The 20,959-nt window shown below is 37.7% G+C and overlaps 1 protein-coding gene across 1 annotated transcript in view; it reads right to left on the bottom strand.

The window, feature by feature from the left end:
• kcnh5a (potassium voltage-gated channel, subfamily H (eag-related), member 5a) overlaps positions 1–20,959 on the bottom strand; it is a 171,130-nt gene that overhangs the window by 103,397 nt on the left and 46,774 nt on the right. Inside the window, exon 6 of the mRNA XM_007256657.3 lies at positions 20,212–20,604. Within this exon, the coding sequence (XP_007256719.3) occupies positions 20,212–20,604 (393 nt within the window). The remainder of the gene's footprint in view (positions 1–20,211; positions 20,605–20,959) is intronic.

The following is a 20,959-nucleotide window of genomic DNA, read 5'->3' as shown; positions in this document are numbered from 1 at the left end:
CTCTGAGTTGCATCACCTCGTGTTTAATAAAATATTATAAAAGCTATTTGTCCACTGCTACACACTGTAATTACACTTTGAGTACACATTTCCACATAGATTTACATAAACACAACAGCGAGTGAAAATAGAGGAGCTACTGAACGTGATGTCATGTGACCGAGAAAGACTAAAATCTAACTGGTCCCTCTGTTTTTTTTTTTCAATTGCAGTCCGGATGTAAGACTTTTATCACTATAAATAGATTTTTTTTTTTTTTTTACAGACGTCCCCCTGAGAAACTAATCCCGTCCAGATAGAGCTCTAGACTTTCTTCACTTCACCTCCTACATCATTTTTTAGGCATTTAGCCTTTTTAAAAGTATCCTATGGTGAGCTAAAAGTGTCTTGACTAAGTTAATTAGATAGGAATCAAGGGTATTATCGGGAACTGGGAGAGGAGCGTATTCACTGCTGGCTGCTGATGGGAACTTTATTCAGTTTCTGCATGTGCTGAACTGGAGACAGAGCAAGACAGAGCAGCCCATGAATAAGACGTCCTCGAGACGGGTAGGTGTAGAGAAGAATGTGGAAGGCTAAGGTCCACAGAAAGGGAGAGCTGGTGGGTGCGGACAGGTTTGACACTAGATTTTGCAGATGCGACAGGAGTGACGCTAGAGGGGGCGTAACGTGCTTGATGCCAGCTGGCAGGGATATTAATAATCAGGTCCATGCAGACCTCTAGTGGACTGAAGCAGGTGAAAATTTCAGCATTTCTTCACTCAAATGATGAGGACCTTTTTTGGCCCCTAATATGTCCCAATATATATATATCAACACTACTGTGCTACAACTATCAGTGTTGTGCCAGTTCACAGCTTTCCTGAACTAGGTCAAGTTCAGTTCATACATGCTCAAAGTGAACAGTTCACGTTCAAAGTTCACAATTTTAATTCTGAACTAGTTCAAAGTTCAGTTTATTTGACTTTTTTTTCACACTACAAGCTAGAAATCACTATACATTCTTTGAAACTGCTCATTATAGACATTTGCTCATGACACTGCAATTGTGGGTTTCTTACCAGGTGATGAAAATGTTCATCTGTTCATCTGTCTCTGTGTCATCACTTCTACTAGCCATTTTTTTTTTATTGCAGCACTTTCTCTCACTCTCTCTCTCTCTCTCTCTCTGTATCTCTCTCTATTGCCCTCGCGCTCCACGCTCTCGTCGTCGGACTCTCTCTCTCTCTCTCGCTCCGCGCTCTCGTCATTGGTCTCTCTCTCTCTCTCTCTCTCTCTCTTGCCCTCGCGCTCCGCGCTCTCGTCATTGGTCTCTCTCTCTCTCTCTCTCGCCCTCGCGCTCCGCGCTCTCGTCGTTGGTCTCTCTCTCTCGCGCTCCGCGCTCTCGTCGTTGGTCTCTCTCTCTCTCTTTCTCTCTCTCTCGCCCTCGCGCTCCGCGCTCTCGTCGTTGGTCTCTCTCTCTCTCTTTCTCTCTCTCTCGCCCTCACGCTCCGCGCTCTCGTCGTTGGTCTCTCTCTCTCTCTTTCTCTCTCTCTCGCCCTCACGCTCCGCGCTCTCGTCATTGGTCTCTCTCTCTCTCTCTCTCTCTCTCTCTCTCTCTCTCTCTTGCCCTCGCGCTCCGCGCTCTCGTCATTGGTCTCTCTCTCTCTCTCTCTCTCTCTCTCTCTCTCGCCCTCGCGCTCCGCGCTCTCGTCGTTGGTCTCTCTCTCTCTCTTTCTCTCTCTCTCGCCCTCACGCTCCGCGCTCTCGTCGTTGGTCTCTCTTTCTCTCTCTCTCGCCCTCACGCTCCGCGCTCTCGTCATTGGTCTCTCTCTCTCTCTCTCTCTCTCTCTCTCTCTCTCTCTCTCTCTCTCTCGCCCTCGCGCTCCGCGCTCTCGTCGTTGGTCTCTCTCTCTCTTTCTCTCTCTCTCGCCCTCACGCTCCGCGCTCTCGTCGTTGGTCTCTCTCTCTCTCTTTCTCTCTCTCTCGCCCTCACGCTCCGCGCTCTCGTCATTGGTCTCTCTCTCTCTCTCTCTCTCTCTCTCTCTCTCTCTCTCTCTCTTGCCCTCGCGCTCCGCGCTCTCGTCATTGGTCTCTCTCTCTCTCTCTCTCTCTCGCCCTCGCGCTCCGCGCTCTCGTCGTTGGTCTCTCTCTCTCTCTTTCTCTCTCTCTCGCCCTCGCGCTCCGCGCTCTCGTCGTTGGTCTCTCTCTCTCTCTTTCTCTCTCTCTCGCCCTCACGCTCCGCGCTCTCGTCATTGGTCTCTCTCTCTCTCTCTCTCTCTCTCTCTCTTGCCCTCGCGCTCCGCGCTCTCGTCATTGGTCTCTCTCTCTCTCTCTCTCTCGCCCTCGCGCTCCGCGCTCTCGTCATTGGTCTCTCTCTCTCTCTCTCTCTCTCTCTCTCGCCCTTGCCCTCGCCCTCCGCGCTCTCTAGCCAACGTTAATTCACAGTGATGTCTGCCGTTTATGACACATAATGTGAACTAATCCACGTTCAAGTTCTTTATTAAATAATGTGTTGTGTTCAGTTCAACGTTCACGATAAAATTAGCGTGTTCAATGAACGCATTCTTTTGAACTCGTTCACGCACAACACTGACAACTGTGACACACAAATGTCTAGTCAACAGATGGGCAACATGCTGAAATCCTACAGCTATGTTCACATTACATTAAGCCACATTGCACAAATCAGATAAATTGCTCAGATCAGATTTGGCTCAGATCTTGAAGGTTCACATTCACAAATGAGAAAAAGGTGAGCTGTATCTGTGTGTAATGTGAATGAATCTGTCTCTGAAATGCCTCACATGCGCACATTGATATGTATATAAACGCATCCGCATCCGATTCAAAACCCTGACGCTGGCCTACAAGGCAAAAAACGGACCAGCACCTTCATACCTGATGGCGATGGTCAAAGCCAGATCTGCACCAAGAGCTCTTAGAGCTTCCAGTACGGCTCGGCTCGAACCTCCATCACTCAAAACACACAGAAAACAGACATCCGGACTCTTCTCTGTGCTGGCACCAAGGTGGTGGAATGAACTTCCACTGGATGTCAGAACAGCAGAGTCACTCACGGTCTTCAAACGTCGACTGAAGACACATCTTTTCAAAGAGTTCCTAAACTAATAATAAAAAAAAAATAAAAAAAATAATAATAAATAAATAAATAAATAAATAAATAAATAAAAGGTTCCTAGGGTTCTTAACTGTAAACGTCGCCTTCTTCCCCAACAACACAAAACCTCATATTTGAGAGAGGACTCGTAGCTTTATAAAGGGAAATGGATGCGTTTGTTAGCAGCTCATATGTGGAGCATCTTTTGCTGGAGTGGAGAAACAGCAAACAGCTGGTCTGAAGTTCATGCTCAGGTCGAGGAGGAGAAAAAAGACCAGGTGGTTTGCTTTTGCTGTTTTTGCAGCTGTAGCTGCACAGCTGCACCAAGAGATGTGTACAAGGGTATGAGAGAGAAGCGCATATGTAGCACATGAGTAAAAGCAAAAAGATGCATGAATTCAGATTTGACCGTTCACATTCATGTCGCATGTCCATGGAACAGATACCATTAGATATCCATTTTAGGACCACAAATAAAAAAAATTACAAATAAGATTTGATTGAAAAAAAAATTGTTTTGGCACGTTCACACAGCCATGAAAAAATCAGATCTGAACCACACTGAACAAAAAAATCAGATTTGAGTCACTTCACCCTGGTAATGTGAACATAGCCTTATATAGAGTAAGTTGTTGTACCTTTCTAAGATTGAGGTTGACCTCACATAGTTGGCAGTTAGCACAAACACAAACACTCATTTGGGAGTCATTTGAGGTCTGGGATTTTAAAAAGGAAGCTGTAGCTAATTAGCAGAGCTGAATGATAATTAGACACATACATCAAGCAAGCCAGTCCCCTGTTCACACAACAAGCACTTGCTTGTGTTCGAATACTTTATTAAAAATCCAGTTTCTACCAAGGCTTCAGAGACACGGGAGCACAGAAGGGATAATCATCTTCTGTCATAGGAAATTGTTTTACACTGGTAGGTAAGGGAGGCAGACGCCGAGATTGTGTCTTATAGAGCTGTGGCATGGAGGCAATTTAGCCACCATCACAGTAACAAACTGTAATGTGCTGTAATACTTAAGGCCAAGAAAAGGGTATTGCAGCAATAACTTCTTCTAGTTCCACAGAATCACATTAGATCCTGCTTTCACAGAGTCAGCGTTTCTATTGTCTCTATTCATGTTTTCCCAAAGGTAGCCCTTCCTAATGAACACGGACACCATAAACGTACATCCGACGGCTTCTACAGGGCAGCAACAGCTAGACGTAGACCCTCTATCTTGTTAGGCAAAATTGACCATGATTTACTATGGGAATCCTGGAATTAATGGTTGCTAGGTGGACCCAATTCATTTTATCTACAGCATCAATAATTCATCTGTAGAATGTGGGAAGTGTAGCTGAAGGAGGATGAGTGGGGGGAGGGAGGAGAGAGATTTAAAGTGATGCAAAGCTTACTAGCTTAAGCAGTGCAAAACAGACAAGATGATATATCATCACTGACAGGCTAAAATCTCCAAAAATGGCTTTATGAGAGTAGAAAAAAAAATATATATATATTTTTAGTGGAAGTCAATGTAATACACATTTCGGAGCATTTCTACTGTTCTTTTAATATAAAATGTTGGCACACTATAAATGTATAATGTGTATATTAAATAATATATAATATATGAATCCATCCAGATATTAATTTTTCTCAAAAAGTGAAAAACTGAAAAAAAAATAGAGATGCAATTTTATGGCCACCTCTTCAAATGACAGTTACGGCTGTTAATACCACAATGCCAATGAGTGCCACAGTCGTTTACCTCCTATTTTATATTAAGCACAATTCATAATTTTATAACATTTAAAACCAAAATAGTTTTTTTTGTAATCTTTCACCAAAATGCAATGATTCAGCCCACCACTAAAACATTTAAAAGTTCGATTTGAATTTACCAGAAACAGGGGGAAATCTTCTCAACCAATTATTCTGTAATTTGACTGTAGAATGTGGGAGGTGTTGGAGAAGGGTTATAAGTGGGGGAAGGGAAGGAGAAGATGCAAAGCTTACTAGTAAGTGTGCTAAGTACAGACAATATAATTACTGAAAAGGACTTTACATGAGAAGCAAAAGACATCCACAGTCTTTATTGGATGTCAATGTATTAGACATTTTGGAGCCTTTCTATTGGTCCATTCAATTTAAAATGTTTTGCATGTGGCTGATGATATACAGTGTGTACATATACATTCAGTAGTAATTGTTGCTGATTCTAACACTAATTAGCTGAGTTCAAGTATCTAATTGTGTGGAAAATACAGGATTTTGTCCACAAAACAGAAAAAAGTAATAGCTTATAATATACAATATACAATAATGCAATAATTATTTAAACAAAATTAGGCAGGTATACTGCTAAACTGTATACTTAATATACTATACTATCGCTGTCCTATGAAAAACACTTATCTCCATTTTTATCGATTTTTAGTTTACTACATAATTTGACCAAACATCCCTTATACTGTGCCAAAATTTATTGATGAACGAACCAATAGAAACTCTTAAAAATGACCTGAAATAAACTTTTTTCCATTGACTTCTATTGAAAGTTACAAGGATTTTTTTCTCTCTCCTGTAAAGTTGCTGTTTTGGAGGTACTTGTTTTTAATTGGATCAATCAATCAATCAACCTTTATTTTCACTCAGGAAGAATTGATTGAACACATTTAATGATAACTTAGAAATAATAAGTAATAAAACAGTAAAAAAAAAAAATAATAAATAAAAGTACGCATTTTAAATCAACATTTAATAAAAATATATATGTAAAACAGAAAATTCTAAAATACCATAAAAAACTAATTTGACATGAAAATAAAAAAAAATTATAAAATACAACATATGTAAATAGATAATAGTAGAAGTAAAGTAATATTATTAAATGATAAGTGATTGAATGAGTAATAGAACTAAGAACAAGAATATAAATACAAAACATTAAAATTAATAAAAAATAAAAGTAATAATAAATAAACAAAAAATAAATGAATAAATTAATATATATATATATATATAAATAATATAAGAAGAAAAAAAAGATAGTGACGATATATATATAGTATATATATACAGTATAGTATAGGTATATAGTATATATATACAGTATAGTATAGGTATATAGTATATATATACAGTACGGGTACACTGTATATAGATAATAGTTATTCCTTGGTGTCAAACTCAGTGCAGGTATTGCATGTTGATGTTATTATTTTAATTTGGGGGAAAAAGAGAAAGAAGTATTAGTTTTACATATGATACAGTTAAGATTTTTCTTAATTGATATTACCTAAAGCTGCATTTTATTCTATTTTGCTTAAGAACATGCTAACTGAAATGGCAATGCGTGCAGTAGGCTTATATTTTTATTACTAGACAGAAATATATAAATTACTTCATCCTAATCACCTTTTCAAAAGTAAACGAACCAGTCGTGTTGAACAGTTGACTTACAAACTGAAAACCTGACAAAATTAATTGAATGATCTGCTTTAATTTTCTGGACACTTAACACTTAATTAATTTTACTGAATTTTATTGAATGTTTTCTGATGCAAATAACATATGAAAGGTGTGTTTATAATAATGATAATTACTCATCTTTTTTAATATTTAAGCAAATTAATTCTGAACTGCTTTGAAATGACTCTGTTGTGATGAGCAGTTGTATTTGTAGTTGTTATTTTAAGGTAACAGTATCCACATATATGATGACTTCAGGAAAAGACTTCAGTGAAGTGACCAGTGAGAGCTATAGTGAAAGCTCGCAGTGAGATCAGTGATGTGGATCTGGAGCACAGTAAGAGCGTGCAGTCCCCCGGGGGAGCATCTGGTGGCTCTGTGTCAAGAGATTGACAGACAGCTGTGCTCTGGGCAGCTGCTTCCATCATAAAACATTTAACGTGTTTTTAGTGTTTTAACGTGTTGACTATCAGTGTTCACATGATCATGGCGTGACCTTTACAGCTTCACATGTTCTTCTGAAGAACACCAGAGGGGTTGTGAGAAAGGGCTACTATTGAATGAGTGAAGAGCAGACTAACAGCTACAGGATCTCTCTCTCTCTCTCTCTCTCTCTCTCTCTCTCACACTCACACACACACAGTGGCAGTAGATAACACCTGTCATGTCAACAAGTGTGCTGATGAGGCTGACAGCTCGTTAGGGCCGAGAGGAAAAACAGAATCCAGTGGGGACTCGAAACAGCCAAGCAGGGTGTGACATTTTACCAGCAGGTGTGTCACTGGCACCTGGCCCGTGTCATTTGATTAAAACCATCCGTGTGAAAAGCTCTCATTCACCCACACGCATGTACTACACGCACCTCCACACAGACACCCAAACACTGACTGAGGCAATTACAGACCCGCTCTGTCTTTTAATGGATAAATATATGATTATTAAAATATTTGTTTTAAATAGTTGCAGGGATATGCATTTTAAATTGCACCAAATTGAAAACCTCTGGAAGATAATCAAGAGGAAGATCATCAAACCAAGCTGAACTGCTTGAATTTTTGCACCAGGAGTGGCTTAAAGTTATCCAAAAGCAGCGTGTAAGACTGGTGGAGGACAACATGCCAAGATGCATGAAAACTGTGATTTAAACCAGGGTTATTTCACCATTTTTTTTTTTTTTATCTTAGCATTATTTGAGGTCTGAAAGCTCTGCATCTTTTTTGTTATTTCAACCATTTCTCATTTTATGCAAATAAATGCTTTAAATGACAATCTTTTTATTTGTAATTTGGGAGAAATGTCCATTGTGAGAAATGTTCATTTTACTCAACATATACCTATAAATAGCAAAAACAGAAAAACTGATTCAGAAACTTAAGTGTTCACTTTATTTTTTCCAGAGCTGTATGTCACTGCTGTACAATAATATCAGCATAATGTTTTTAAAGTCTTTCATAAAAAAGTTTTAAAAAAATGTTGCGTTATTATTGTAGAGTCATATCATCCACTCCTACACTCTATGAATAATTCTGCAGTAACAGAACAATAACATTTTGTACAATTGATTTTCTTAGCATGTGTTCTGTATCATATCTGTTTTGTTTCTCTCTTGTCTCCACCCAAGCCCCACCCTGTCATTAGTGTTCCCACCTGTCTCGTCTGTAATACAGCCCCTTCATTATCTTCCCCATGTGTTTCTTGGCTGTGTCTGGGTTTATATACCCATGTTTCCCATTTGTTCTCAGACATGTTTTTTGACCCCCCTCTGTGCTTTGTTTATTCCTGCTGTTTTACAGGTCTGTTATGGTTTGTTATCTTTAGTTTGTTCTAGTTTGTTTGTTTTACTTCTGCTTTTGTTAGACCTTTTTTCAAGCTAAAACTATCTGTTTTATGTTTTATAGTAATTTGTTCCTTTGTTTGATTTCAATGTGGCTACTAATAGAACCAACTTACATTTGCATCCTGCCTCCAACTCTGAAGCCTTACAAAGGAAACACTTTGGAAAATGCATTTTTAAAAAAATGTAATTATGATTTTTTATTTTGTTAAGTGATTTGTTATGATGTTGTGATTTGTTAAGCATATCTACTCACAGGGGCGTAGCAGCAAATTCTGGGCCCTGTACACCCTCTATGTTAATGGGCCCCTATCCATGCCAGTAAACAAAGGAAAGTGAGCGAAAAAAAAAAATCAGGATTTTCATGGGCCCCTCTCCCTACTCGGGCCCTGGGTAGTCAGGTCCACTTTTCCCCCCACTACCACGCCCATGTCTACTCAGGCTCACACACTCCCTTTCCTTTTTCCACTTTTTCAAAAAAAATTCAAATTTCTCTTCAGACACTTTAGAAGTCTTTAGCCTCATCTTTGCTCATCTTCGGCCCTCTGCTTCAACCCCTGGTGTATTCTCTTCCATTTTGCAAACATTGTTCATCTTTCTTTAGTCTCTATAGTTCTTTTCCGCTACTCTATCTTCAAACGTCTCCATCGTATCATTCCTCTGTCTTGATCCTTTACAGCAACTGGAATACAAAGAAGCTCCGGATGCATGCAGAACGTCTTGATGAAATAAAGCATGTGTCTGAAACACAGCTACAGGGCTTCACCACATAAATCCGTTTCCTACATCTGTAAAAATAAGCAATTGCCAGCATCTAAACGTTCTTTAGAACACATTAACGGAACATGTTCTTTTAAAAGGCACAGAATAACCTTTAAAAACATGAGATGAAAACGCAATTTAGATCACTAGACTTATACACACACTTTTAAACATGACAAAAAGGATTATACGATGCACTTCCCCCACACAAAAAATAAAGCGATTTCTTGTTTTCTTACATTATATTACAATGGACAGTTTTGGGACACCTGCTCATTCATAGTTTCTTCTAAAATGAAGGGTGTTAAAACAATTTATCCCCCTTATCCTTATGTATCTACTCTCCAGAGAAGGCTTTCTACTAGATTTTGGAGCATGTCTGTGAGGATTTGATTGTATTCAGAGGCAAAAGCAATAATCAAAGGAGATGGAGAAGGATGTTTTATGATCATCACCACCTCACCCTATCCCCATCATCCCAACTCTTCGCAAAGATATTAGATAGCATCATCTTTTTGTTTACACTACAGTTCACACTATTGCTCCACAGCTCAATGCTGGGGACATTATACATTACATTACATTACATTACATTTGGCAGACGCTTTTGTCCAAAGGGACTTACAATAGTGAAGTACAAAAGTAATAGAAGTTAAAGGTAAAACATCTTTAGACAGGGCTTAAAGGAGGTCAAAGTGAGATAATTGGATAGAGGAGTGAAGGAGAGGAAGAAGGAAATGAGGTTAGAAGTAGTTAGTGTGTTAGAGGTGTTAGGAGAGTAAGTACTCTTTGAAGAGCTCTGTCTTCAGGAGTTTATTAAAGATAGCGAGAGATTCTCCTGATCTGGTAGTAGAAGGTAGTTAGTTAGAGGTGTTAGGAGAGTAAGTGCTCTTTGAAGAGCTCTGTATTCAGGAGTTTATTAAAGATAGTGAGAGATTCTCCTGATCTGGCAGTAGAAGGTAGTTAGTTAGAGGTGTTAGGAGAGTAAGTGCTCTTTGAAGAGCTCTGTATTCAGGAGTTTATTAAAGATAGTGAGAGATTCTCCTGATCTGGTAGTGGAAGGTAGTTAGTTAGAGGTGTTAGGAGAGTAAATGCTCTTTGAAGAGCTCTCTCTTCAGGAGTTTATTAAAGATAGCGAGAGATTCTCCTGATCTGGTAGTGGAAGGTAGTTTGTTCCACCATTGGGGAACTCTGTATGAGAACAGTCTGGATTGCTTTGTGTGAGTGTTTGTTTGGTAAAGCGAGACGACGTTCATTGGAGGAGCGCAGCGGCCGGGAGGTAGCGTAAGCCTTCAGGAGTGAGTGCAGGTAGGAAGGAGCTGTTCTGTCATCACCTTGTAGGCGATTGTAAGAGCTTTGAATGTGATACGAGTAGCAACTGGTAGCCAATGGAGCTCAATGGAGCTTTTTATCTGTTTTACAAATTCCTGGTTTACGATTTCTGCTAATTTTGTATTGGCTTATGGTTTCTGTAAATATATTCATATAAGTCTAATTTAGGGAATCTTAGGCTGCAGGTTTCTTCTAAACTTTCTGACACACTAATGCTCCTGAGTGCTGTACTGCAATTATATCTCTAGCCTTAGAAGGAAAACATAACAATGAGTACTTTCCAGGGTTGGGAATCAAACTCCAGTCTGCCACTGAAAGGATAGCAAATCTACACAGCAGTTTTGTTAGTGTTAAATCAACACTGCAAGTGTTACATTTGCTGTGTATCCTCTACACTATGTAAACAATAGATACAGTATACCATACAGTACCAGTCAAATTACTGGACACACATTCTCATTCAATGTTTTATTTATTTTTTTTCTACATTGTAAATGAATACTGAAGTCATCCAGACTGTGAAGGAACACATACAGAATCATGTAGAAACTTAAAAGTGTTAAACAAACCAGAATACTCTGTGAAGCATTTAGCTGTGCTTATCTGAGGTGCTGTTAAACTGAGGCTTCTGAGGCTGGAAACTCTGATCAACTTATCCTGTGCAACAGAGGGAACTCTAGGTTTTTCAAATATGGTTTTTCACTGTGTCCCAACTCTACCTCTTTACAACTTTACAACTGATGCTCTCAAACACATTAAGATTCAGCACAGCTGTTAACTGAAGGCCATTTCAGGTGACTCTACCTCATTAAGATGACTGAGAAAATACCAGGAAGCCCAAAGTTGTTATCTAAGCAATATAATATAATATAAAACATATGTAGCCAGGTGGTGAATTGAGAATACACCTTTAAAATGTGTGTCTGTAACTTTAAGAAACACAATCAGAAGTGTTGTCACCCTGAGAGAGGAAAGGGAGGAGCTAAGAGCATGGTAGAGAAGGAGGCTCAAGCTGCAGTGAATGGTGGTGCTCCATTTTAGGATCCATCCAGAGCCATCCTAATGAAATAAGAGGTAAACATCAGGAAATACTGAACAATAGAAGGTTTAGTTGGCCTATAACAGTAGTAGATGCCTATATTGCCTTTCTAAACATGTATTTTGAATGAATCACAACCAGATGCGGGCAGATGCCATTGTTTCTGTGGGGTAGTGTGCTCCTCGTGGTCAAGCCTTGTATTTTTCTGGGTTACAGAAGCTGTTTGTCCAAGTTCTCTTGATGAAATGCTCAAGTCTTGTTGAGTAAAGCTGAGTAAATCGAGGTGAGCTTAAAAACAAATATAAAAAGAGCTCTGTTAATGGTATTAAGGTGGTATTAATGTTATTTATCTATTTTCTGTAATTAGTGCCACTACCAAATACTGTACTGTGTTCTAAGTTAGGGTTTTACAGTGTATTCATTTTTATTTTTATTGTTTTGAGTACAATTAAATCAGAATAAAATACCCGAAAAAAAAGTTCTTTTGTCATTTGGTATGCGTCCTTTCCCCGGTGACACATATTCTGGTTTAATACTTTTTTTGGTTGTTGTTTAATAAGAAAATTAGTTTTTCTTCACAGTTTGGATGACTTTAGTATTGACATTTTTCAAATAGTGAAAAATAGCCAAAAAAAAAAAAGCCAAAAAAAAATAGCCAAAAAAACACAGAATTCCAGATGGGTTCAAACCTTTGACTTTTTACTGTACATTTCTAAAACATTACACAGAAAGTAAAAAAAAATGTATACACATGCTGTAATACTGCACTGTATACTGCACTATTCTGTATTCTGCCCGTTATTGCTGATTTGTCAGTTGAAATGGAACAAAACACAGAGCTGTTTAACCTGCTAATAAACTTAACTGCTGGAAAATTACAAAAAAGGAATCATCTCCACCCAAGAGAACAAAACAGATGAGCGAATGTTCAGTTGGTCTCTCTGGGGTTCAATTAAAGTTATTTTGCTTCTCTCCCAATCTATGCCAAGTGCTAACTGGTATGAAAAAACTTGAAAATGTTGACAAAAACTTGAAAATGAAGACAACCCCTACTCCCTGCATTAGTTCTTCTGTTATTACAAACAGGATAAAGAAAGCTGAGATATGCATAATGTTTATGATGGTCAAAATGATGTGTACCCTTCATGTCATAAATTCATTAACATGTAAAATCATTATTATTATTATTAGTAGTAGTAGTAGTAGTAGTAGTAGTAGTATTGTTGTTGATGAATAGTTATTGTAATTTTTACAGTACAATTTTATTTTTTTCTTCATATTTCTCAGTTTAGAAAGCTGAGGTCAGTTATGCTACAGTGTGGAGCAGACAGGTTAATGGTCACTTGCGCAACAGTAGCAGCAGCAACCCAGTAATCAATAATTCAGAGCTCTTACCCCTGAGACATCATTACCTGAATAGTGGCGTCCACTAGTTGTAGAATAGTTCACACAACTTATGGTACAGATCAGATCACAGTATTTAAGCCTCAGATTAAATGCTTTTTCGCATCTATTAAAGAAGAATGAAATGTAACAAAAATTTAAATTAATTTGCGCAACTGCTTTGTTTGTATGATTTAGGCCCAATCATATGTAAGGTGGAGGGTAAAATGTTAGGGCTACATAATCTATGAGGAATCACTGGCAAGATGGCAGCACATGCGACAAAAAAAAAGACACATAAATTAAAGTATTTTTCTAAACTATTACCATATGTTTTATGGCCATTTTCATAACAAGTATAAACAAAAATAACCAGTAGTTCATCTCAGCAGCTAGCTAGCTAACTTTCCTATTCCACCTTAAATGGGGCACGAGATGGCAGAGGCTACAGCTTTTAAGATGGAACAGAAAAAGAAAATAATAATAATTAAAAAAAAACATATGAAAGCTCATTTCAGCCCCCCATCACAGAGGACATAAGGAATGAACATTGATAAATAATTTGTGTACCACCTGTCCCCCTTTTGAAGATATACAATGTATATATGCCGCAAAATAAACTTAGCCCCAGCAGCTGTTTGTTAGTATTAGTGACTTTTATTTTGACGCAGTCAGTAATGAAGTACTTGAGTGGAGCAATTGCTTTTTTTTTTCTTTTATTCCTTTAAACACTTTTAAATGTTAATGCTGGAATCTTTTATTCTAAGGGTTGTCTTAGTTGAAGATTTCATGTTTTACACTCCACATGACGCTCCTAATCCTCACACTAATATAACTCCACTCTCCACCCCACACCAGAGTGATTATGAGGGTTTTATTCACATGCTCTGTTCGCTTGAAAGGCAGCTGCTCAGTCTGTATGTTTTCACTGCAACTCTGTGTTCAGATTAAGGGTATAATTACTGTCTACATAAAAATTGACAGCGTCAGTAAAACGTTATTCCACACTGTTATGTCAGGTGGTTCATCTAAGGTTCACGTGTGTTCTCACAATCTATGCCAAGTGCTAACTGGTATGAAAAAATGTAAAATGTTTAGATGAAGAGAAGACACCCCCTACTCCCTTCATTAGTTCATTAGTTTCTGTTATTTCAAACAGGATAAAGAGAGCTGAGATATGCATAATGGTTATGTAAGGTCAAGATGATGTGTACCCTCCTTTTGGTAAAAAAGTACATCAGCATGTAAATTTAGCACTTTGTGTGCTCTATGATTAAATTATTATAGTTGGTAAGTTATTAAGTAAGAGAAAATGCAACTGACACTCTCAATTTTAAATAAAAACAGTAATCTTTGAGTAATCTTGATATTAATTTCATCTTCAAAATTCAAGCATTAATCGCACTATTTTTGATCTCAGAAGATGCAATCACGCGTTCACGTGTTCTGAACTGTAGGGATAGGGATGTGGGGTTTCAGAGCCAGAGTACCTATTATCTGTGATCTGTTGTGCTACTAGCGTCCATTAAAAAAAAGGTTTAAAAATTCAGATTTTCTCCTGACGGTTTATTGAAATTGTTACACCCTCAGAGGACAGTAGAGAGTAGAGGCTGTCAGATTCGTACATTCGTACATTCGTACGTTTAACTGCACCTGTAGCTGCGAGCGCCTGAGCTGAGCATAGTCTTCCTGCAGACCGGCGGCGGCGGTGTCAGAGCCTATTCTGCTTTAAGCACATCAGATTGATTAAGGCATGCGAGCCGAGTCGCAGATGCCACAGTAAAAAAGCTCTTTATTGCAATCGTGATGCGCAGCAATTTTGGGGGGAGTCTTTATTGCGCTCGTCTCGATGCTGCACAGCACACGCAACACTGGCATCGTCATGATGGGAGCTGGCGACCGTTGCCAGGGAAACCGTAAAACTGATGCAGCCTGGAAGGAAGCCGCAGAGCTTTTTTATTACCGAAGTGTAATACTGTACATATTCAGCGAGAAGATTAATAATGAGGAGTGAGAATGCGGCTCATATTTTCCTTCTCAAACACACGCAAGCGGCCAGTAAAGCCCTCAGCCAGGTGACCCGCTGCGGCCTGCATTCCTAAACTGTCAAAAAGACAGTGGGCACGTATTAAATGTGCTGGAAACATGCCACACGCTGACGAGACCACTGCAGGCCTCACCACCCAACCACTCAACACAGACTTCCATCTGAAACTGTAGCTCTACTGTCCCCAGACGTGACAATGTGAAAATTATAACTGAGCAGTACGCTTACCACCTGCTATTATAACCACAGAAGAGGATTACTGCAATACAAACAAACAAACAAAAAACTCTCAGTGCAGTGGCATCACCTGCTAATGCATCACATTTCCAACTAAGTGAGAGTACAGTAGGCTGGCTAACTCCACTCAGAGTAAGGGTTGGTGACAAAAACAATGTAGGCAATCATTTAAAACATGTTTAGTGTCTGAAGTTTGCTTTATTCTCTGGAATAAAGCAAACAAACTAGTGATGCTAACAAGAAAAAAAAACAAGTGTATAGCCAATAGTTAGCATTATGCTAACTGCATGTCTACACCATTACTGGCATTTTTATCATTTAGGTTTTGACAGGATTCGACAGTTTAGAGGAGAAAAATGAGGTGGAAATTGGCTATTTTGTCATTGAAACATATGGGAACTAAGTAATAATCTATCTTAAGAGATGTTGCAGTCATTAGGCTCAGCTCCGACATATCCTTATCATCCTTGCCACATTAAGCACAATTCATTAGATATACACTGTCTGGCCTAAAAAAAAGCTTACACACTTTAATTGGACCACCTTTAGCTTTGATTGTGGTATGCATTCACTGTGACGTTGTTTCAATAAGCTTTTGCAATGTCACACGATTTATTTAAATTTTAATCCAGTGTTGCATTCATTTTTCACCAAGATCTTGCAGCAGCATTGCTGATGGTAGAGTCTGACCACTGCACAAAGTCTTTTCCAGCACATCCCAAAGATTCTCAATGAGGTTAAGATCTGGACTCTGTGGTGAACAATCCATGTGTGAAAATGATGATCTCATGCTCCCTGAATCACCTGAAAAAATCCATTGATGGAATAATCTGGTCTATATTCAGTATATTCAGGTAGTCAGCTGACCTCATTCCTTCAGCACATACTGTTGCTGAACCTAGACCTGATCAACTGCAGCATCAACCCCAGATCCTTTACTTACTTAAATCTTGGTGGAGACTTTTTTTTGGCCAGGCAGTGTACCTATACGTAAATAAATTTAAAATAAATAAGTCAAAAGGAATAGAAAGTAATTAAAGTGATTCAATTATGGTATATAGTAATATATGAATGCAGTGGATTAGTGACAGACATTTCAACAGATATTGAGCAAAGTGTAATACATTTAAGTAACCCTGCCAGCCCTAAATGTGACATTCTGATACTTATAAAACTTAAGAAAAGAAACCATTTTAAACATTTGTCCATTTTGCAGACAGTAAGACAGTATTAAATTCACCAATACAGTGTCAGAAACCACTTAGCCAAGTACAGTGCAAGTCAATAGATTGGACAAAATTTCTCATTCAATGTTTTATTTAATGTTTTTGTCCTACATTGTAAATGAATACTGAAGTCTTCCAGACTATGAAGGAGCAAGTTAAGAATCGTGTAGTAACTTAAAAGTGTAAAACAAACCAAAATACTCTCTTATTTAGGTGCCTCTTATCTGGGGTGCAGATTCATTATAATGTTTTTTTATTGTCTTTGGGTCTGCACTTGAGGATCCTTTTTTAAAGTTCTTGATTTTTCTTGGATTGACTGCCCTTCATTTTTTAAGTATTTTTTTCTTTACTTAGTTGAGTAGTTCTTGCCATAATATAGATTAAAACATTAATCAAATAGAGTTATTCACTGTATACCAACTGTACCTATTCACAACTTCACAACTGATGCTCTCAAACACATTAAGAGAACAAGAGTAACTCTTAATAAGTTCAGCACAGCTGTTAACTGAGCCTCATAAGCAAGAGGTACCTACTACTGTACATCCTGTACATTTGCACTAAAGTGGGCACTACTCACTTAACTTAAATACAATACTTGCACAATGTTTAATATTTGTTATATCTGCTGCTACCTGCTATCCCTTATGCTTAATTTATTCTGTATTGCTGCTCAAATCTACAGCTGGTTACTTTCACACTTTGTTTGATTTTTGTATTTATATATTCATGCATGTATATATTCTTCTTTCAGCATTTTTTTAGGAATCTTATAAGGTAAAATTTATATTTCTAACTGTGCTCTTTTATTGTACTACCCTTATTGTTGTTTGTTTCTACTGTGTTGTGTAACTGCTACTGGCTGCTAAATTTCTACATTTCTAAATCTATCTGCTTTAAGGGTAATTGTTGTATGTTTCCCACTTATATGCATGTAGTAAATTTTTGTAGTAGATGTTTTGTTACCTTAAAATATGTTACAATTATTTATTTTGATGAAAGTTTAACATCATGTATTTTGCACCATTTATTTTGTTTCAGTGGCTAATTCTGTTGCACCGCCTCCATTTCCCAGAATCCTGTGATTTATGACGTCACCTTCAGTCGCTCTCTTTCGCCCAATCACGTTACTCTCCGACGCTCAGATTCACCTGTGTTCTGAGGAAGTTCCGGGTTATGCTCATCATGTGTTTTGTATTTAAGGCTGCATTATGTAAACGATCTTCGCAAGGTATTGTCGACTTTGGTTGCATAGTATTTTCTGGTTTATCGGTTTATGTCTCTTGTTTTGCCCCTCTTGGATTTAATGCTTGGTTGGACTGTCTTTTGGTTTTGAACACGGACTGTTTATACTACTATGGCTCTGGTATTTGGTGAGTTAGTTTGGCTCTGGTATCTGTAATATCTGATTATTAGCCTCGTAAATAAACCAGTCTGTTCATTTGACTCGGCTAGCGTCACTCCACTCTGTCTGGCGTTACAAATTCTTTAAATCACAAAAATATATATATTTTTTAAATATAGTTTTATCATATCACCAAGAATATCGTAATCACATAAATACCCTGTTATATTGTGATATCATTTTAGAGCCATATCGCCCACCTGTGCTTCTGTGCAATATTAAAAGAGCCAAGTTCAGACAGCCATCATGTCCTGGCTGATAGACATTTGGGGTTGGGGGAAATTATGATAAACTGATTTTTTGCTGAAGGATCAATTCAGCATACAGTCAAATAGACAAGAGCTGATGCACATGAGCAGCCAGTGATTTGGAAGTGGATGAACACAGGGGAGAGTGATTATGTGGGGATTTCACCTCATAAAGCCGGTGCATACAGGGGCTCTGTCAAATCCCTCAGCAGGAACAGCCTAACAAATTGGCTGCACACTTATATGCTCTCTATCTCACACACACACACACACACACACACACAAGACACCTTGCATGTACAATCTACTGTATGTCTGACACAAAAACACACAAACACATGTTCTATCAGTAAACCACAAACTCATTGCCATAAGTACTGCTTACTAATTATCCATACATGAATAGTTACCAGCTCTCTAATGAAAAGACGGTGGATCCGTTTTAATGCTAGTGTTGAGTGTAGCACATTCAATTACACTGTTTTTCCACAGGACATGTTATCATCATCAACAGCAGAAATTAATGTTTCGGGAATTTTTTTATGTAATTGTTTTTTTGTACAAACAGATGCTCCTGGCAACCATTCCGCTCAAGACCTAAACTAAATGCAACTCACTGCCTCTCAGCAAAGCAATAACCAGGCCAGTGTCTCTAATGTGTCCTACTAATGCTCTTTTCTCCGCAAAGGAAATGATCAAAAAGGGCAGCGCAGCGGGGATGGTGAGTAACAGTTCAGCAGAATTAAAGCTAAAGAGACTGAAGCAGAGCATGAATTCAAATACAAGAATTATTTCAGAAAATATTATACGCTAGACATCAAGCTGGTCTGCTTCACCAGGCCAGCCACTCTCTGAATCACTATCAGGGGTAATAAGATAATATAGAGCTCTAGTTTTCAATCTGGATCAATCTAAATTACACGGTTCTGAGCTGAAAGCTGAAAGATTTTAGTGCTTTTTGAAGGTTTTCAACTTCAAAAATGCCTTAAATTTTCCACACATTCATTAGACGAATTGACGCTTACATCTCACAGTTCACTTTTACTATTACTTTGTTTTGAGCAGTCTATTATTCTGAGACACGTCGAGTTACGCACAGTTTGAGATTTATACTTTATATTTATGCTGTAAAGTCTCAGATTATTAGCTTATATACTGTACTCATATTCAGAATATACTCATTTAAACACACATCATATCTGAGTATGCCAGTGCGAATAATTAAACATTTATAGAATTTTAAAGATGTAGCTTTTAATATTTTAGTACCTAAGATCAGCAACACATTTGTAAGTAATATTTAAATAAATTATTTTTTTTAATTCAACTAAACAAAAACTAATTTATTAAATCAACAATAACATTCTTAAAATCCTCTTACTTAAATAATAATTTCAATTTTCAATTTATATATATATTTTTTTAAGTAAGAGGATTTTAAGAATGTTATTGTTGATTTCATTAAATTAGTTTTTGATTAGTTGAATTAAAAAAATGAATTTATTTTAGCATTGTATTGTATTCACTTTAGGTTAAGTTTAGGTTAAGTTAAACTTAAAAATCACATATTTAAATATTTATTTATTTTTTTGTCCTGCAAATGAAACATTGCTATTAACTGTTACTAGAGATGAATAGAGATTCATGAATTTCAGTGCATTGCCAAGGATATTTGCTGCATTTATAGTATATATGAATATATACTATATATATATATATATATATATATATATATATATATATATATATATATATATATATATATATAAAACAGACCGCTTAAAAATTCAGAGTTTCTTTGATATTACCAAATTGAAAACCTCTGGAATATAATCAAGAGGAAGACAAATGATCACAAGCCACCAAACCAACTAAACTGCTTGATTTTTGCACCAGGAGTACCATAAATTTATCCAAAATCAGTGTGTAAGACTGGTGGAGGAGAATATGCCAAGATGCATAAAAACTGTGATTAAAACCAGGGTTATTCCACCAAATATTGATTTCGGAACTCTTAAAATTTTATGAATATGAACTTGTTTTCTTTGCATTATTTGACAGTTACAGTTAACCTTTTTTTTTTTTTTACATTTATTTACCTTCACAGTAACTTCCACTGCTGCTCTCTCACTTACCTCGTCCACGTTCTCAAAGGCGTTGATGATGTCATAGGGCAGGCACGACAGCAGGTCTATGACAAACCAGGTCTTCAGGTAGTTCATACGTATCAGTTTGGGGTCCGATATGACCTCCCCTCCAGGGCCCACAAACGTCGTGTGAAAGTTCAGCACAATATCCACCAGGAAGATGACGTCCACCACGCTGTCCACCACCAGCCAGGCCAGGTTGTTCTGCTTAGTCTTGAAGGAGACGTTGTAGGGCACCATGATGGCGGTGTAGAAGGTCAGTATGAGAATGACCCAGTCCCAGGTGGTCTTAAAAGTGCAGTAGTGTAGGATGATGTGAGGGGGGGTTTTGGGGGCCTCTTGCTTGTATTGCGGGAGGATGTCCGAACCAAGTTGAAGTGCCTGGACAGATTCAAATAAGGAATGCTGAGTAAAGCTGTGCAATCTATCATAAATATTGATTTATCATTTAAAAATGATAATATTGTGATGAATACAAGTTAGCGTCTGTTTATGTTTTATTTCCTCAATATATGTACAAGGTTTTGTAAGGAAATTGAATGAAATGAAATGAAAGGAAAAGCACAATGATTTTTTTCACTAGTGCAGTTTATTGTGAAATACCACCAGGAAATACAGTAAAAATACCACCAGGAGTGCAATTGTCTTACTGTGTTTATTCTAGAAAATATATTGTGCTTAGACACACAGATGGATATTTATTATTAAAATATACTGGAAATATGAGATAAGTAAT

The sequence above is a fragment of the Astyanax mexicanus genome, chromosome 1 (assembly GCF_023375975.1).
Source record: "Astyanax mexicanus isolate ESR-SI-001 chromosome 1, AstMex3_surface, whole genome shotgun sequence".
Taxonomy (NCBI): domain Eukaryota; kingdom Metazoa; phylum Chordata; class Actinopteri; order Characiformes; family Acestrorhamphidae; genus Astyanax; species Astyanax mexicanus.
Note: the sequence above shows the minus strand (reverse complement) of the source record. Positions and strands in the feature narration are given on the sequence as shown.